This window comes from Halichoeres trimaculatus, unplaced genomic scaffold (assembly GCF_033239565.1).
Source record: "Halichoeres trimaculatus isolate MK-OKI-2021-1 unplaced genomic scaffold, fHalTri1.1 fHalTri1_scaffold_1, whole genome shotgun sequence".
NCBI classification, from domain to species: Eukaryota; Metazoa; Chordata; class Actinopteri; order Labriformes; family Labridae; genus Halichoeres; species Halichoeres trimaculatus.
In genome coordinates, this window is record NW_027437179.1 from 37,984,078 (window position 1) to 38,001,880 (window position 17,803).

General features: G+C 39.8%; 2 protein-coding genes across 2 annotated transcripts; one reads left to right on the forward strand and one right to left on the reverse strand.

The window, feature by feature from the left end:
- Positions 1-660: 660 nt before the first annotated feature.
- On the reverse strand, positions 661-1,859 carry ora1 (olfactory receptor class A related 1). The gene has a single exon (XM_074677549.1). The coding sequence runs from the start codon at positions 1,836-1,838 to the stop codon at positions 897-899; it is 942 nt and encodes a 313-aa protein (XP_074533650.1). The 5' UTR covers positions 1,839-1,859; the 3' UTR covers positions 661-896.
- Positions 1,860-12,046: 10,187 nt separating this feature from the next.
- On the forward strand, positions 12,047-15,069 carry ora2 (olfactory receptor class A related 2). The gene is made up of 2 exons (XM_074668967.1): positions 12,047-12,081; positions 14,093-15,069. The coding sequence occupies exon 2, from the start codon at positions 14,095-14,097 to the stop codon at positions 15,067-15,069; it is 975 nt and encodes a 324-aa protein (XP_074525068.1). The 5' UTR covers positions 12,047-12,081; positions 14,093-14,094.
- The last annotated feature ends 2,734 nt before the right edge of the window (positions 15,070-17,803 follow it).

Sequence of the window (17,803 nt, forward strand, 5' to 3'; positions counted from 1 at the left end):
CTCGCGTTATCCCACACGTTTCAACCAATCAGAGCGCAGCAGAAATATAACACCAGAGGTAAAGCAGGGGTGATTATAAAATCATAAAATTATTATTATTTTTTTTAGATACTGGAAAATTATTTTACTGAGCCACTTTTGTCTTTTTGAATTATCTACTCTCATTTTCCTGTGTCTTATCGTTGTTTTGTATTTTTTGTATTGAAATTATAAGGGGAAATATAATTGATCAATTTTCTGTACTACTTTGTTTTATAATATGATAACAATCAAAATATTTTGATACCGATTAAAAAAGATGTGTCTGCAATTCGTCACAATTGATTAACTACCTTAAATTATACACATTATTCTTATCTCTCAAAGTTGAAGGTAATATCTACAAATTCAGAATCACAAAGATTTACAAAATATGCAACCAGTCCTTGTATTTCAGGATTTATTTGAACTTAACTGTGAAAGTGTTGGGATGACACACAACTGCACTGTAAATAGACTCTGGATCAACATATTAAAACATATATTTTAACACTTTGAGTGCATAAGTTTGGAGTTCTCTATTGTGCCCACTCCAACCCAGTTTGCTTTTGCGACACCAAAATTACAAAGCATAAAGAAAAGCAGCAAATCAACTCAGTTAACAAGCTTGAAAAGGGGGTGTTGATATATTTTGTCATCCAAGGAAAATATAAACTGTTGAAAGTGGTGCATTGATTCTGTCAATTTAATTCAATAGATGATTTAGGGCATAGAAGAATGCTATTACTACATTACCTAGCACCCACTTTTAAGCTAAATAACAGTTGTCTCTAAAGTTGCTTCCATTATGAAACTGTCTGACAGCAGCAGTTGTTGTCTTGCAGGTCAGTTGACAGCTTGTCAGGTTGGAGACGGAGTCATTTGTCACTCGACTCCTGAGTGTCTGCTGACACTTGTTCTTGCTCCACCGCACACACGATCTTGGCCTTGACCTTCTTGTTGGAGGAGATGATGAAGTACGGGCTGAGAGAGGCGTAGCAGGAGGAGAAGAACACCCTCATATCAGCCACCACTGGTGACACCTTCGCCACCGTCAGCATGTAGATCCAGATCACATTATCAATCCCGAAGAAGACCACGTACAGGACCACCAATGTGACAACAGTTTTTGCTGCTCTTGTCTCTGCACCACCGCCCTGAGAGCGACGGATCCCTCTCACCTGGTGGCCGTGGCGGTGGAGAAGCAGCAGGATGTAGCCGCTTGAGCCCACCATTAGTGCCACAAAGGCAAAATCCCTCCCAGAGACGGCCACCCCGTTTATCACATAGGACAGGTTGTCTCTGAAGTCCACATGGCAGAATCCGAGGTTGAGGGTAAAAGCTGGGACGGTGCCGTTTCGTGGCGCCATGGAGAAGAAGGGAGCTGCTATGCATATGGCCATGTTGAGGAGCCACAGTCCTGCAAAGGTTGGAAGCACCAGGGAGGGAAGAGCCGGCTTCAAGCGGGACAAATGTGGCCCAGCAGGGGCGATGGTCACCGCCTGGAACACGCTGAGCATGCATGTGATGCAGACTGACAAGGCCCGGCCGATGCGGTAGGCGTAGATAACCACTTTACAGCCGGGGTCGTTGAGCAGGTCTCGAAGCCCAAACACAGTCATGGTCTGGGGAACGCAGCGGGTCAGGAGAAGCATCAGGTTGGCGAAGGCGAGGTGGCAGAGGATCATGTCTACAGGAAGGAGCTTTGGCTCAGTGAAAATGATGTGGGCATACGCCAAGAGCACCACGGTGTTCCCTAAGATGCCCATCCCTGTCTGTAGGAGGAAGGAGACCCCTTTGATGGTCACACACAGATCCATGACAGAGACGCCTGCACCGCTCAGAAGTGACAAACACAGAAAATCTATAAGAATCAGCAGCTTTGAATAAAACTCAGAGTGATGCTCACCTTCCTGCAGATAAAAAGTGAGGCATGTAATGCATTTCCTGTTTAATAGACTGTGTAATTGCAATTTATAGGCGCAGGAGCCCCTTGAGATTTTTGGCCAACGCTGCAGCCCACAGTTTTGCAAATTAAAGCAACAAACTAAATCTGACTCAGAGGGTCTCAGAGGGCAAGCACACAAATGGGAATAAAGTACCACTGAAGGATACACACTGTTTTTAAGTCTCCTTCAAATCCACTCTCACACTCTCAGTGAAGAAGTTAAACACTTGGTGTAATTCAGACTTTTATGAGCGCTCTTATATCATTTCTATCATCTAGTGAGTAGTGAACAACATTTCATTAAAGACAATCTGAATAAAAGTGGTGTTGTTTACATACTCAAGGAGTTTGAAGAGTTGTTTTTTGTAACACAAGGGTTTGTTGTGCAGCTTTTTGATCACTAAAGAGAAACAGCAGGAGGGACACAGACAACCTTCTCAGCCACACTTGATTTTACAGTTCTCCAATTTCTTTAAGCAGACACTTTTGTTCAAAGTGACATTCAACACAAACAAGCAAGCAACACAACAACACTGCTGTGATACTCAATCCCTCATCAGTGAACTAACCAATCAGAGACTGATATCTCTAAACTTCTCAACTCTTACGGAAGCCCCAGACCCCTTAGACAATGAGTGGCCAACCAGTCAGAGACAAAGAGCCACAAAAATTAAAAGGGTACTACATAGAGCCACATGGTCCATGTGGTCTTACAAATGCACTTCCTCTTTCACATAAACAAAATGCAAAAATGTAAAGCGAGATTTATTGTGTTTGTGTAGTTGGAGCCACGTCAAAGACAAATTTCAGTTTTTACTGCAGAAGAGACAAAGTTCTATCAATCGATAGATAGATAGATAGATAGCTAGATAGATAGATAGATAGATAGATAGATAGATAGATAGATAGATAGATAGATAGATAGATAGATAGATAGATAGATAGATAGATAGATAGATAGACAGTTCTAGATGGCTCCCCCTGGTGACTGGCTGCAGTACAGGTAAAAAAAAAAAAATCCATCTCCCCAGTCATTCCAGATGAGCTGTGGTCGAACCTTAACAAATCAATACACCTTGTAGAAATGTTTCTCACATCCAGTTGTTGTGGTGATTTGAAGATATTATTTGGTTGGCTTGTATTCAAGTCTTCTTTTATTTGAAAAGTTTCTTTTTCAGTAGTTCTAATGAACTCATAATTGAGAGAAGGGCATTTAGATAAGAGAAGAGAAACTGAAACTTAAGTATGACTCTCATCACCCAAGTGTTGATCAATACTGATTCCAACACTGGCATCATTATATCAATAAATTAGATTGATCTGCACACCACTGCTCATAACAATGATATCTTTTTTTCTTTTTTCTTTTTATGAGAATGGATTGAAAAGCCTCACACTGAAAGACAAAGTGCCACATGCAGCTCATGGGCAGTCGATTTATTGTGATAAAAACTAGTCAGGAATTCTAAAATAAACTAAATACAACAGGAATTTCATTGCTGTTCACCCCTGAAGTAGGGATTTCCTACCGGGAACTCAGGAGTAGTGTGGGTGCTCTGACTTCCCAGTCAGAAATTCTATGTTGTGTGAACACAAAGTAATTGTGTTACAATTACCTATCTGCATTTTTCAGGTCCAGCTTAATTTGTTATGGTTGTTTTAACATATTTACTTGGGTAAGACATTTGAACCGTGAGTCAGGAGACCCTGCTGTGCATTGAGTTGTGTTGTATGTCACTTAAGACAAAAACATCTGCTAAATCAAATTGTAGAATTGTAAAACTGTGTTCAGTTCACTAGTAAGACCATCCCTAGCTGACGTTTTTGCATGAAATGGTTTGCTTGTAGACTCTTTGTGCCGTTTTCTAAGGGTTTATGGCATGTTTTATCATAGTTTCTACCTAATAGCAACTTCTCAAACTAGATTCGTCTGTAGTTTGACTTTGCTGTTGTCAAAATAGTTTCCAACAATCTTCCTGGAGAGGATGAAGAGATTTGATTCCTCAGCACTCTGATTTGACAAACTGAGTTAGTAAGCTGTAAAACTCAGTCTTCTCCTGCGAGATCCTCTCTTCATGTTTCTTTGCTGTGCTGCAGCAGAGGCAGAGCGATTTAAAAAAAGATAATTACATGAAGGAGAATGATGTTTTATTGAAGATCCACATTTGATTTGTCTGACTCAGAGTGCTGAGGCATCACAGCTGGATAACATTTGCAGTGTGGAGAAAAGTCATTTTGTCTTTTCAGTCAATAGCAGAGATTATGTCATGTTTAAGCTATTCTCTGATTTTTTTCTTTTTTGGAAGAAAGATTTAAAAAAGTTAGTCAGCTTTGTTTTTAAGTCAATTCTCCCGATCCTTTTAGTGATATTTCTTTTTCTTGTGTCCCTGAAATATTTTAGCTTCTTGCTGTTTCTGGTGTGGGGCAAATGTAAATGCAGACCAATATCAATTTGGACAACTACTTGTCTGGAGTTGGACTGATTTGCTGTTGGAAAAAGGAGAAATTCTCACAGTTTTTGTGTGACCTTCTGATCATTATGATCACTTTTAATCTCGAAGAAAATGGGGAAATCTTAATATCAGAGTAAATACAGTGGGCAAAATAAGTATTGAACTCGCCAACTTTTTTCTCATCACATTTATTTCCAAAGATGCATTTCAAACAAAATTTCTACCAGACATTGGTATTAACTCAAATAATCCACACATGAAAAGAAATCACAACGTTCTGGTCCATAAATAATGATTAAGTGGAATTAAGTACGATAACACAGGAAAAAAGTATTGAACACACCATGGAAAGGCAACCTGATTGTTGCTCAGCATCAGAATGGAACTGGTTACAGACTTATATCAAAGCACATGAATATTCCAGTCAGCACCGTTGGGGCCATTATTCACAAGTGGAAGAAGCACCACCTTACCATCAACAGGCCACGCACAGGAGCTCCTTGAAGATTTCTGACCAGGGAGTCAGAAAGATAGTCAGAAGAGTACTCAACGAGCCAAGGACCACCCTGAAAGTGCTCCAGAAAGACTTGGAGGCAGCAGGTACAATTGTTACAGAGAAAACAATAGGCAATGCACTCCACCGCCATGACCTCTATGGACGCTCAGCCCGCAAGACTCCATTCCTCAAGAAAAGGCATGTTGAAGCTGGTTTAAAGTTTGCTAAACAGCATCTTGACAAGCCTGTAGAATACTGGGAGAATGTTGTCTGGTCAGATGAGACCAAAACTGAACTTTTGGGCTGTCATACTACAGACCATGTTTGGAGGAGAAATGGCACTGCACATCAGCCAAAAAACACTACACCAACAGTGAAGTTTGGAGGTGGAAGCATCATGGCATGGGGTTGTTTCTCATCTCATGGTATTGGCAAACTTCATATAATTGGTGGAGCAATGAATGGAGCCATGTATGGGGAAATTCTTGATCTGAATCTGCTGCCATCCACCAGGATGATGAAGATTAGACGTGGCTGGACCTTCCAGCAGGACAACCATCCAAAGCACACGGCAGAGTTGACTCTCAGATGGTTTCAGAAAAAGAAAATCAATCTGTTAGAACGGCCTAGTCAATCACCTGACTTAAATCCAATTGAACATTTTTGGAAAGAAGTAAAGAAAAGGGTTCACCAGAGGGCACCAAAGAATATTCCAGATTTAAAGACAAACAACAAAGGCTTCTCCACCAAGTATTACATGAGTCTCAGTTAGTGTTTTCAGAACTTTTTTCCTGTGTTATCGTACTTAATTCCACATAATCATTATCTATGGACCTGAATGCTGTGATTTCTTTTCATGTGTGGATTATTTGAGTTAATACCAATGCCTGGTAGAAATTTTGTTTGAATTGCGTCTTTGGAAATAAACGTAATTAGAAAAATGTTGACGTGTTCAATACTTATTTTACCCACTGTATTGGTGGAAAAGCAAATATAGCAGATGACTTTAGCATGTGAAGCGCAAGGGACTAAAAATAAACTATTTTTTTTGGCATCAATGAAGTTTCCCAACCTTGTATGTCAACACATCAGTCCAGATTAGTTTGGGGCCTTAATATCAAAGAGCTTTATGTATCAGCATAAATAATAACTGAGCTTTTTAGGTTTTATTACACACGTTTGGATTCTGAACTTGTATTTTTTCAACCCAATCTGTCAGTTTCCAGCTTTCAAACCCAGCCAGACTCCACATCGATCTGCTGGAGAATAATAAATCTTTCCCTGTGGAGTTAAAAATAGAGTTAAACGACCCCCAGGAGAGACAGCGGTGTGCACTCGTTGTGGATGCTGAAGCAGCCTGATGATGCCTTGAATGAGCCATCAAGAGGCTTTTACATTCACAGCTGGTGCTTTAACCCGCGCCCGCTCCCTGCTACATGTCCTGGGAGCCGCTTAAAGACACAGAGGAGCCAGACAATTAGCCCCATCACAATACATGTTTGTACTAATTGGGGGCATTGGGACGAGCAGCTATTATTAATTTATGTTCTCACCACTCGCTCTGACACATGCAACAACACGCTGGAGTTTGGCGGCATCGCTCACACACGCTGTAAAAATCAAACGTGTCTAACATGAAAGGTTTTTAACCTTTGGTTCACACAGTTTTAGATCCTCAGCTGTGACACTGTGAGCTGTTTGAAAAGCATGTTTCCTCCTGGGGCTGTTCTTTGGAATAAAGCATCTTAAGAAGTGTTATTTCCCTGTGTGTGTCTGTGTTTCTTTTTACATGTTTACATGTTCAGAGAGCTCATTAAAACGGCAAGTTAAAGCATGTCCCTCTCAGGAGACGCCATGGTGTACACTATGTTTATAAATCTGTGCTTTTTAGCCTGACAGGAGATTTGATTTGTTTTTGTGTACAGATGATGAAAAACGTTTTGTCCCCATCGCACCCATCCAATTAAAACTATGATAAAAACATTTTATGTTATTTCCCATGTTTAAACACAGGATGTTTGAGCTCAGTCAACTTCACAGTTTTTACAATTCTTCCTTCCAGGTCTATGTCGGTGAAACAAATTATCAGTATTTTTATTTTCAAAGGCCTGAAATGATGGTCACATGTGGCTATTAGCCTGCAAGAAGGATGGAGGGCTTGTGGTGCTAGCTCTGCTAATGTTAGCCACAGCAGCTCAAACTGTGCTTGGCTTTGATGCTTCACAACATTCTGAGCTTGATTGTAGCGCTGCTATAACGTCAAGCTAGTAGATAGATAGATAGATAGATAGATAGATAGATAGATAGATAGATAGATAGATAGATAGATAGATAGATAGATAGATAGATAGATAGATAGATACTTTACTTATCCCTGAGAGGATATTCAGGAGTCACAGCAGCATTTAAGAAAACAAAAGTAAGAAAGTGTATAGAAAGTGCAAAAAGGTCCACAAGAAAATAGATGATGACAGCCCGTCCACCACTCTCCAGCCCAGCCAGTCTCCACCTCCACAGGGTCCAGGACTGAGCTTCTTCAGTAGTCTGTTCAGTCTCTGTCTCCTGGATCCTGTCTGCCCACAGCAGGTGAAGCTCTTCCAATGTGGCGCCGGCGTCCGATGTCAGCTCGGTCAGCTACGTCTGTGAACAGCACGATGCCACTCTGCCCTCCGGCAGCCCCTCTGCCGCTGGGCTGGCACGGCTAGCTCGTCCATCCCACCGGAGACAGATACCATGTTCCCAGCAACGATGGATGGAAGGACAGGTCCATGTCGTCACCTCCCAGCTTACACCCGAGAACCAGCTTATCGTCCTCACCTCCTTCTCCTCCCCTTGAGGGAAATCATCAAGCCTTACACAAGTTAGCATTGACATGCTACAGGCTGCTAACAGCTAATTTCACAGGTAAACAATACAGCTATGGTTACATGTAGGATCTCCAGACAAACACAGGAGAAAAGTAGTAAAAATATCACTGAAGCCACAAAAAGTTTGACCAGGACCAACAATGAACCATACAAAGTAATGATCCACTCCAAATACAAAGATGATGAAAAAAAGAAGAAAAAAATTACAAGAAACGGACTAAAACAACAACAACAACAACAACAACAACAACAACAACAACAACAACAAAATAATAATAATAAGTAAAATAATGAAAGTAAAATAATAAGTAACAGATGCGGCTATCAGCATCCTGCTTACACGCCACCCATCACTGGGGGGGAACGGTTGACTGTGGAAACGCAAACAGGATCAGGCTTTACCAATTCAATCTATAACTGAACTGCTTAGTGGAAACATGGCTATAGTTTGAAACTTAACTTTATAAAAAAAAACAAAAACAAACAACAACCATGTGTGTTAAAACCAAGCAGAAGAGAATAAGAACCATTCGACATTCAAAACATCAGCAAATCAAATCTCCTGTTATTTTCAAACTGATAAACTTTATGACTTATCAAACTCTAAAATTACAGAAATGATTCCTTCAGATTGTAAAGTTTGCCACTTTTGAACCTTGTGTACTCCCGAGCATCACGGTGAGGCTGCAGCTTTGGCTGCTGCGGAGGGAACATTCAGCGCACCCCTCACTGGGCCGTTAATCTGTCCCACAGCCAGACTGTGCTCTAAGAGGCTTTTAGCTTAGCAGTCTCCTGCTTGATATTGACAGGCTTCCGACTCTTTATTTGCATTTAAGTGGAACGGAGCAACATTGACCTCCCATGACTTTATTTGACTCTGTGGGCACCAATCTGCCGTGCAATACTTCTGCAAATGTGAATTCTGTATCGTATCCTTCAAACTTTACAGCACAACTGACTCTATTAACCTGTTCTATCAGCTGTTACGACCTTCCCCTGTGAAAATGAATATATACTGAACTCTGAGTAGACTATTTACCTGAGTGCTCAGCTCTTTCAAGGCCCAAACCCTTGATGAAGTATTTAAACACTGGCTTCAAACAGCTATTAATTAAACTTCCATTTAATTAAGTTTCAAATTATGAGGTGAATGTCTGGGACTTCAGACAGCTTGTTCCAAAAGCTGCACAAGGATTATTACAGAGAGTGACAATATTTACTTAATTCATGAGATTGCAGGTTGGGGACTCCTTAAAAACGCAACATAAAACAAAAAACCTCTAAACAAATAAGCAAAAAAAATATTAAAAAAAATAAAAAAAAAAAAATTATTAACGACTTTATAATAAATAAAAATAAAGATAAAAAAATGGAAAGATAAATAAATAGAACCCCCCCCCAAAAATAAATAAATAAATAAATAAATAAAATAAAATAAAATTAATGAAAATAAAGTAAAACAGCAAAAAATAAAAAAGCATAACATATATATATATATATATATATATATATATATATATATATATATATATATATATATATATATATATATATATTATATATATATATATATATATATATATATATATATATATATATATATATATATATATATATATATATATATATAGCTGCAAAAAATAAAAAATATGTGCATTTCTTAGAAAAAGCAGCTGATTCAAGGCAGCAAATGTGGGAAATAGAAGAAGACCAGCAGCAAATGGCCCTGACTGGGAGGTTAGTCAGCAACCACTCCAATGAAGACTACGGCCTTAACACTAGTAAACTCATGATGATAACTTTTAGCATTGCAACAGTGGAGGAGGATACTTGAATGCTGAATCCTAGAGGCTGAATTAAGAGTTTCTTTTGGGGATTGCTGCCTTTAGGAGAAAGGGCAGCTGATAAGTGGAAGAGATAAAATGGTCAAAACTCAGAGTCAAAACCAATGAAAAGAGGAACACGATCGCTCCAACCACCTCCTTATACCTGAGTCATAGGCCAGCTGCTAATTCACATTTGTAAACGCAGAAACATTGGTAAACTCATGATGAAAACTTTGTAGCATGGCAACAGTGGAGGAGGCTACCAGAGTGCAGAGCTCTGGGATGCTGATGAGGAGTCTTAAAGAGACAGAGCCTGAATCAGGCATTCCAAAGACCCAAATCAGAGACTTAAGCCGCATTTCCACCAAACAGTCGGGTTTGGTTCAGTACGATTTGGCACATTTTGGTATTGTTAAGTCTGATCCCGTTTGCGTTTCCACAGCAAACTGTGCCCTCTTGTGGTAGGCGGCGTGTAAGCTGGATCCTAAAAGCCGCAGCTGTTAAATGATAGTGTGACGCCGTAGCAGCGCGACACAGTTTACCCCGCTAATAAATCCAATAAAGAAGAAAAATGTGACACAGTAAACAAAGAGCATAGATGGAAGACATGCAGCATTTCATCCTCTCTGTGATTGTCATGTAGCTCTTTAATACAAAGAACAATCAAGCTTTGTTTCAGAGAAGACTGTGTGCCGCCAGGAGAAATGCAGCTGCTGTTGAGGTAAGTGACGATTCTTTCGACCAATCAGCGATCTGCAGTGTTGTAGCTCCACCTTCGGTTCAGTCTGGCACCCATACAGAAGGGTGCCAAAAAGTGGGACGGCTCGTCTTGGTTATTTGGGGATCTGTCCCGGGATAAGTCAGTGGAAACGCCACAAAGTATGCGCCGTGCCAAGACGAACCGAACCGGTCTGCTTGGTGGAAACGCCACTAAAGAAACATGTAAAACCACTCCAGAGCCTTTCAGATGTATTATTATTATTATTTTGTGTTTCTATAAATACTCTTTTTTTTTTTTTCTAATTTTTTGTATATTTTGTATCTTAACTTTTTCTTTATTCTATTGTACAGAGTGTACAGCTAGTAATTTTGTATTATTTAAGTAGCTGCTCAGATGCTGTTCCCATTATTTCCTTGGTGTATTGTTGCACCAATACACCAAGTCATATTCCTACATTCCAAATGTACTTGGCAACAAAACCTGATTCTGATTATATTTCTGGTTCTGACTCTTTTGAAGCTACAGTAAAAATAGCCCATAAGATTAAGTTATTTACAAAATCTGAGTTTCAGGACAATGAGATGAATCCTGGGGCCCCTTTTCTACCCTACTGTTTCATCCCAAAACTCAAAAACGCAGAGAAAAAAATCTGTGTTTACACAAAAACGCATGCTTACTAGCGATGCTTCAGCTCTTCAGAGAGAGTTATATAGCTCCTGTAGGCAGGGACAGATAAACTGAGACACTTGTTCTGAACTCACCCCTGCTGGGTTTGGCTGTATCTAAAATCAATAAACACTAGATAAGCTCAGGTACCTCCAATTTAGGTGGTAAGTTAATGTACTGTTTGACGTATTACAAAGCCAATACCTGGAAACTTCTTACTCTGTGTTCAACAAATAACTTTTCAGTATCATTGTGATAAATGGACACATTGCTGTATTCTCTCTGTCCACTCCCTGAGGAGGTCATGTGACTTCATATGAATCAGAAACTTCTTGCTGTAGGATATGGAGTGTACTGAAGCATTGTAAAGACGTCATTTAACCCTTCGAGGATGCCATCAGTTTGAGTTTTACTCCATTTTCAGACTTTTTATTTCTCTGGAAGAGTCGCTGATCGTAAATTGGGTGCTCCGTCATGCTCTAGAAAAGATCTGTGTGTGATCTATCATGCAGACCGACTCAAACATCCTCTGGCTTTTTACATTTGTTTCATCTCTCCACTGGAGGACACTGTGGGGTTGGTATCTGACTCACACACTCACACACACATACACACACATCAAGGCCTCTTTTTAAATGTAGAGGCTTTCAGAATTGATTGTGGAAATGAAAAACAGAAAAGTCATGCACCGGCTCATCTGAGGTGATCTAAATATAGGATCAGTAATTAGAAAAAGTATTCAGTCCTGACAGTGAGAGATTGTTTTAATCTTTTCGGAGTACAAACATTAAGCTAATAGATATCATCCCGCCGTTAACACGCTTTCCTCAGTCCACTGGTTGCTCCCTGCAAATGAATCCAGATCTTTCTTCCTGTGTTATCCTGTCGCTCTGAACCCCGGCGAGGGGACAGAAGCAGTCAACTGGATTGATCTCAAGTAATTGGAGGCTGAGGGAAGAGGAGTCAATGGAGCGTGAAAAACAGATCCAGCAATCGTTACCTGTTTGCAAGTATAAGAGCACAAACAAGGCAACTGCTGGAGGAGAGACGGGGCGGGAAAGGGTCTACTTCAGACACTCTTCTCAGGTAAATGTTTGCTGCTAATGTTTGTCGTTCGACTTTAAAAGGAAAAGGAAACCCACTATAAAGCTCCTGTGGGAAGTTTTTAGCTGTTTATAAAACAGAATGAAATTAATGCTGATGTCTCTCTAAGAATTACAGAAGCAAACAGGACTATTAGTGACAGGATTGATTATTACTGTGCAGTTGTTTTAATGCCTGAAACTGCTGCTGTAGGGTCAGTAATGGATGGTTAAACAAGCAGTATGATTTTCTTTCTTAATTTCTTCCTTTTTTAAAAAATACACTACATGTACAACATAATATCTGCAAAAAACTGCCTTGTCCACAGGGGGCGCCAAAATCAAAAGATTCTTACTGGAGCTTCAAATGTTTGATCCAAATAACAGAGCAAAGCTGTGATTGTTTTGCTTATGAAAGAAAAAAAAAAATCAAATCTTTGGGCTGAAAATGTTGATACTTTATGTTTTTGTGGTTTTATTCAGATCATTTTGTTGTTAATGTTTATTTTTTCTCAGTGTGTTTTCATTCATGTAAATGTTTTCGCTCGTGTGCTGAAGCACATTAAAGATGTGAAGCACTTTATTTTATTTCATTTTGTAATTAATTTATTCAACTTACATTTTAGTCAATTTCTTTGCCTATATTTATATTTTAGCCCTTTTCTTAATTAATTCATTAATTGATTTATTTTTTATACCTATGTATTTCTATGTTTCTACTTCATACACTGAAAAAAAATATTACATTAAAATTTTTTTTTACATCGGTTGCACTTATCATAATTATGATTCTTCCTGTTTTTTTTTTTGTGGTTTTATTCAGATCATTATGTTGTTAATGTTTTTTTTCCTTTGTGTTTTCATTCTTCAGAATGTTTTCGCTCATGTGCTGAAGCACTTTAACTATGTGAAGCAATATATTTACAGGATTTATTTATTTATTTATTCATTCATTATTATCTAATTGATTGATTTATTCAATTTACAATTTCATCAATTTATTAGATTTGCTTCGCCTATATTTATATTTAAGCCCTTTTCTTAATTAATCAATTAATTAATTTTTGCCTATATAGTTTTATTTTTCTACTTTATACATTAAAAAAATATTTTTGCATTACATAAAAATATTTACATCAAATATCAAACTAATGGTTGAAAATAATTTATATGCATCCAATGTACTTAATTTATTTCCAGGTTTATTCAAAATGTTTTTTCAATGTTAGGTATAATTATTAACTATATGCTAAACCCACATAAATTTAAAGAATTTTATATGTTCATTGTATATAATTAGAATTAACTATGGCAACCTAATTTTGTTGTTTTGTTTGTATTTTACATATACTGCATTTTAGTATAAACTACCTACTCTTTTTTTTTTTTTAAATATCTTGCATTATAAATTTATAAAGCTATTGCATTTTTTTAATTCAATTTTTAGGACCAAACTACTTTTATTTGCAGACTTCAATTCAAATAAACTGTTTTGTACACCCTTCTCCTTTAGTTTTATGTTTTTATTCCATATCTCCAGTGTTTCCTCAGCAGGGGGCCCTCTGCGCTGGGCGCTGCTGTCGGCTCTGGCTGGGATGTCTCTGTCTGGCAGGTGAGGTGTCTGCGGCAGTGTTTTGCTGCTGTGGGTCCCTCGCTTGGCCTTTAGCAAGGTGGGCACCTGAGTTGAGGCGTCCTTGCCTTTGGGCTGTGAGTGACGTCCAGTGCCGATGGCCTCCTGTGAGTGTGTTTCCTCACCTGGCTCCTCTGTATTCAGCCACAAATTTTTAAACCATGTTATCTTTAAGAGCATTTGTGTATGTGCGTGTGTGGAGGTGTGGGGTTGGAATTGATGCTTTTTGTGCTATGTTTTTTCTAATGTACGTAAAGTTTGATTTGATTTGAAAACCCTTGTTTTTGAAAAGTGATCTTTGAAGTTGTCTTAATCTGTTAACATGAAGTTATAGTTTTTTTAAAAAAAGAAAGGTTTCCTCATACTCTCTTTGTCTCTTTTGCAGACATGCCCTCGGAGGAGTTCATCCGTGGGATGCTCTACATGTCTCTCACTGTTGTTGGAGTACCGGGGAACTCCGCTGTCATCCTGGCGTTCCTCCTCCTGCTCTACAAGGAGAATACCCTCCTCCCCGCTGACGTCATCGTCCTCCATCTCGCCTGCGTCAACTTCCTGGTGGTGGGCATCCGCTGCCTCCTGGAGACCATCGCCTCCTTCCACCTGGCCTCCATCTTTGGAGACTTGAGCTGCAAAGCCGTGATTTTCATCTACAGGACGTCCCGGTCCCTCTCCATCTGGCTCACCTTCGTCCTCAGTGCGTACCAGTGTCTGTGCATCGCCCCTCCTGGGTCGCGCTGGGCCTCCATCCGTGCTGTTGTATCTCACTATCTCTGCTTTGTGTTCCTCCTTCTCTGGCTGATCAACACCTGTATGACCTCTGCAGCCATACTCTTCGCCTTCGGCTCCCAGAAAAATTCCAGCCTCATAAGCCACGGCATCAACGTGCAGTTCTGCTACGTCCACTTCCCGTCAAAGCTGTCCAAACAGGCGAATGGTGCGGCTCAGGTCGGCAGAGACGTTGTCCCAATGACTTTGATGACTGTGGCGAGCGTCATCATCCTCATCTTCCTCTACAAGCACAGCAAACAGGTGAAGGGGCTCCGCAGCAGCAGCAGCAGTGAGGGAGGCGGAGGCGTTAGTGGAGGGTCAGAGCGGCGAGCTGCCAAAGCTGTAGTAGCTCTTGTGACTCTGTACGTGGTCTTGTATGGGATGGATAACGGGCTGTGGGTTTACACCCTCACTGTGAGGCAGACCATGACTACCTCTCTGATATCCGACCTGCGGATCTTCTTCGGCTCGCTGTATGCCGCGCTTAGCCCCATCGTCATCATCGCGACCAACAGGAAGGTGAACAGAGCGCTGAGGTGTGCGGTGCAGGGGAAACGTGTAAAAGCTAAAGCTTCAGGTCTTACTGCTGGGTGAGGCCTGCGGGTGGCTGGCATTGACTTTTTGAATGTCTGTTTTTAATTTATATTTATTTCTTCTGTTTTAGTTTTTTATTTGGTTGTAAAACAGGAACGGATACCTCTAGATGAACTACAAGAACAAAAGCCCCATTTCCACCAAGCAGTCCGGTATAGATCAGTACAGTTTGGTACGGGTTGGCTCAGTTAAGCCTGATCTTGTTTGAGTTTCCACAGCAAACTGTGCCCCCTTGTGGTAGGCGGCGCCACATCAGTTACATGATAGTGTGATACTATCGCAGCGCAACTGTGTTCGTTGCTAATAAATCCAATGAAGAAGAAAAACCCGACACAGTAAACAAAGAGCATAGATGGAAGACATGCAGCATTTCATCCTCTCTGTTATTGGCATGTAGCTCTTTGATACAAAGAACAATCAAGCTTTGTTTCAGAGAAGACTGTGTGACGATTCTTTAGACCAATCAACAGTCTGCAGTGTTGTAGCTCCACCTTTCCAAGAGCGGATCGATTCAGTCTGGCACCCATACGAAAGGGTCCCAAAATGTGAGACGGCTCGTCTCGGTTATCTGGGGATCTGTCCTGGAAGAAGTCAGTGGAAGTGCCTTAAAATGCGCACTGTACTGAGACGAACCGAACTGGTCTGCTTGGTGGAAACACAGCATTAGAGCAATCCTGTTATCTATATGTGTTGATTGAGCCATACTCAGTCTGTTCTCGGTCTGTCTAAGCTGTTTACATACATTTTAATAGCCAAATGAGCCAAATATTTAGCACTAATAGCTTTTTGTGCCTTCATGCTAATTGTTAATTTTCATTTGCGTTACCACCGCCAAGGAGGTAATGCTTTGTGAACAACATAACTCAAAAAGTAACAAAAAGATCTTGATGAAATTTTCAGGAAATGTTCAAAATGTGATAAGGAAAAAGTGATTCAACTTTGGAGGTTATTCGGATCACTGTCTGCTTACAGGATTTTTTTTTAAAGGATTCTTTATCATTGTGAGATTGGGCCGTTTTCACCATATGTGTATATGACTCCACAATAAATGGTTGGATTGCTTTGCAAAACAATACAAGACAAGGTCACCATAATTTCCGACAGATGTAAAAGTACGATCCAGATCCTGGCAATATTCTGGATACTAAGATCCAGAATGTGAAATATGAACTGGGTCGTCATAATTTTCAACACTGTCAGGAAACAAATTATCGTACAAACCTGCAACTAACACCAAATTGTAGCAGACAGTCTGCTGAAAGGAAGAATAACATTAAAGTTGGACTGAAGTGTTAGTGACAATCAAAATATGCTTGGTGGAGGTCTGCGCTCTCTGAGTGTTTTTCTAGTCTATATTGTATCGAAACTGGATTTTTCTTGAATGTATATAGATACCTTAAAATTTGTTAGAGGAAATCTTATCAAGTGTTTTTGTCTGATTTTCAGTAGAAAATGTCTTTTTGGACATGATATTAGCCACATTTGCCTGAGCAGTCTAGAAAAATATCTTGATTCAAGTTATTTAAAGAGAGAAATGATGTCTGAATTGCTTGTAATAAGAAAAGTTACTTGTATTAAGGCATTATTGTAGTTTCAAGCACATTTTTGAGCACATTTTTCTTGTTGCATTGGCAGATTTTTGTTTACTTGTTAACTTTAAATAACTTGAAACAAGACATTTTCCTGGACTGCTCAGGCAAACGTGGCAAATATTACGGTAAGTGTAAAGACATTTTTTACGTAGAATAAGACAAAAACACTTGATAAGATGTCAGTTTTTTGCAGTGTGGTATTTTCCTCTGCTCTCTACTCAGATTTTGGAGACAAAGTTTTGATATTTGTTAAATTTATCACAATCATAAAACTTTTGAGCTCCACTGTGAAATCACAGAGGATATTTACGAGCTGTAACTCTGGATTAGAAGGTGTAAAGTAAGCAAAGTTTGTCTATAATTCTTGAAAACACTGTGTAACTCAGTGCAGGCCTGTACGCCTCTGTGCTGATCCAGCACTTTGCTGCTTTGTTTGTTTATTCATTAAGTTCCCTCGCTTTTAATTGGGTGGAAGAATTATAGCTGGGTGACTCAGGACTCAATGTAGCTGTCGAACGACTTCCAGCTGCCCATTTAGCTATAATTAAGGCTTTGAATGGAATCAGGGAATTGCCCTCGCTAATGAGGCAGGTTAATCGTCCAACAGAGAATTGGGTTTAAAACCTGATGGGAAAACCATATTCTTTAGAGGAAAAGATGAAAAAGATGTTCATTACTCAGCGATTAATCACTCAATACGGCGCCAACAATGTGTTTCTAAGCTCTTCTGGGTGCAGTTATAAAAAGATGAGACTTTGGGTGCACAAAAGCGCCGTCTGGCACAGGCCCTGAAGAGCTCTCTTTGGATGTGGCAATGTGGGAATTTAGGAGTGATTATGTAATTGTCATGTCTTTGGGAAAGCAAGGGCAGAGAGACAGGGTGAGTACATAACAGGGTGTGTGAGTGACAGGCCAGAAGACATAAAGTGGGGCTGCCAGCACTTTGTGATCCTGCAATAACTCTAAAGAGCAATCAGTGCGGCCGGCGCTATTTTCAACTACTGTCGCAATGCAGGTGAGAAAGAGGAGAAGAAAGAGGAGGAGGAGGAGGCGTCTTTCTGTGCTTGTGCAAAACTTTCACTGTCAAAACCAGTTTAACATCAAATCTTATAAAAATTAAAATCACAAAAACACAACCTTAA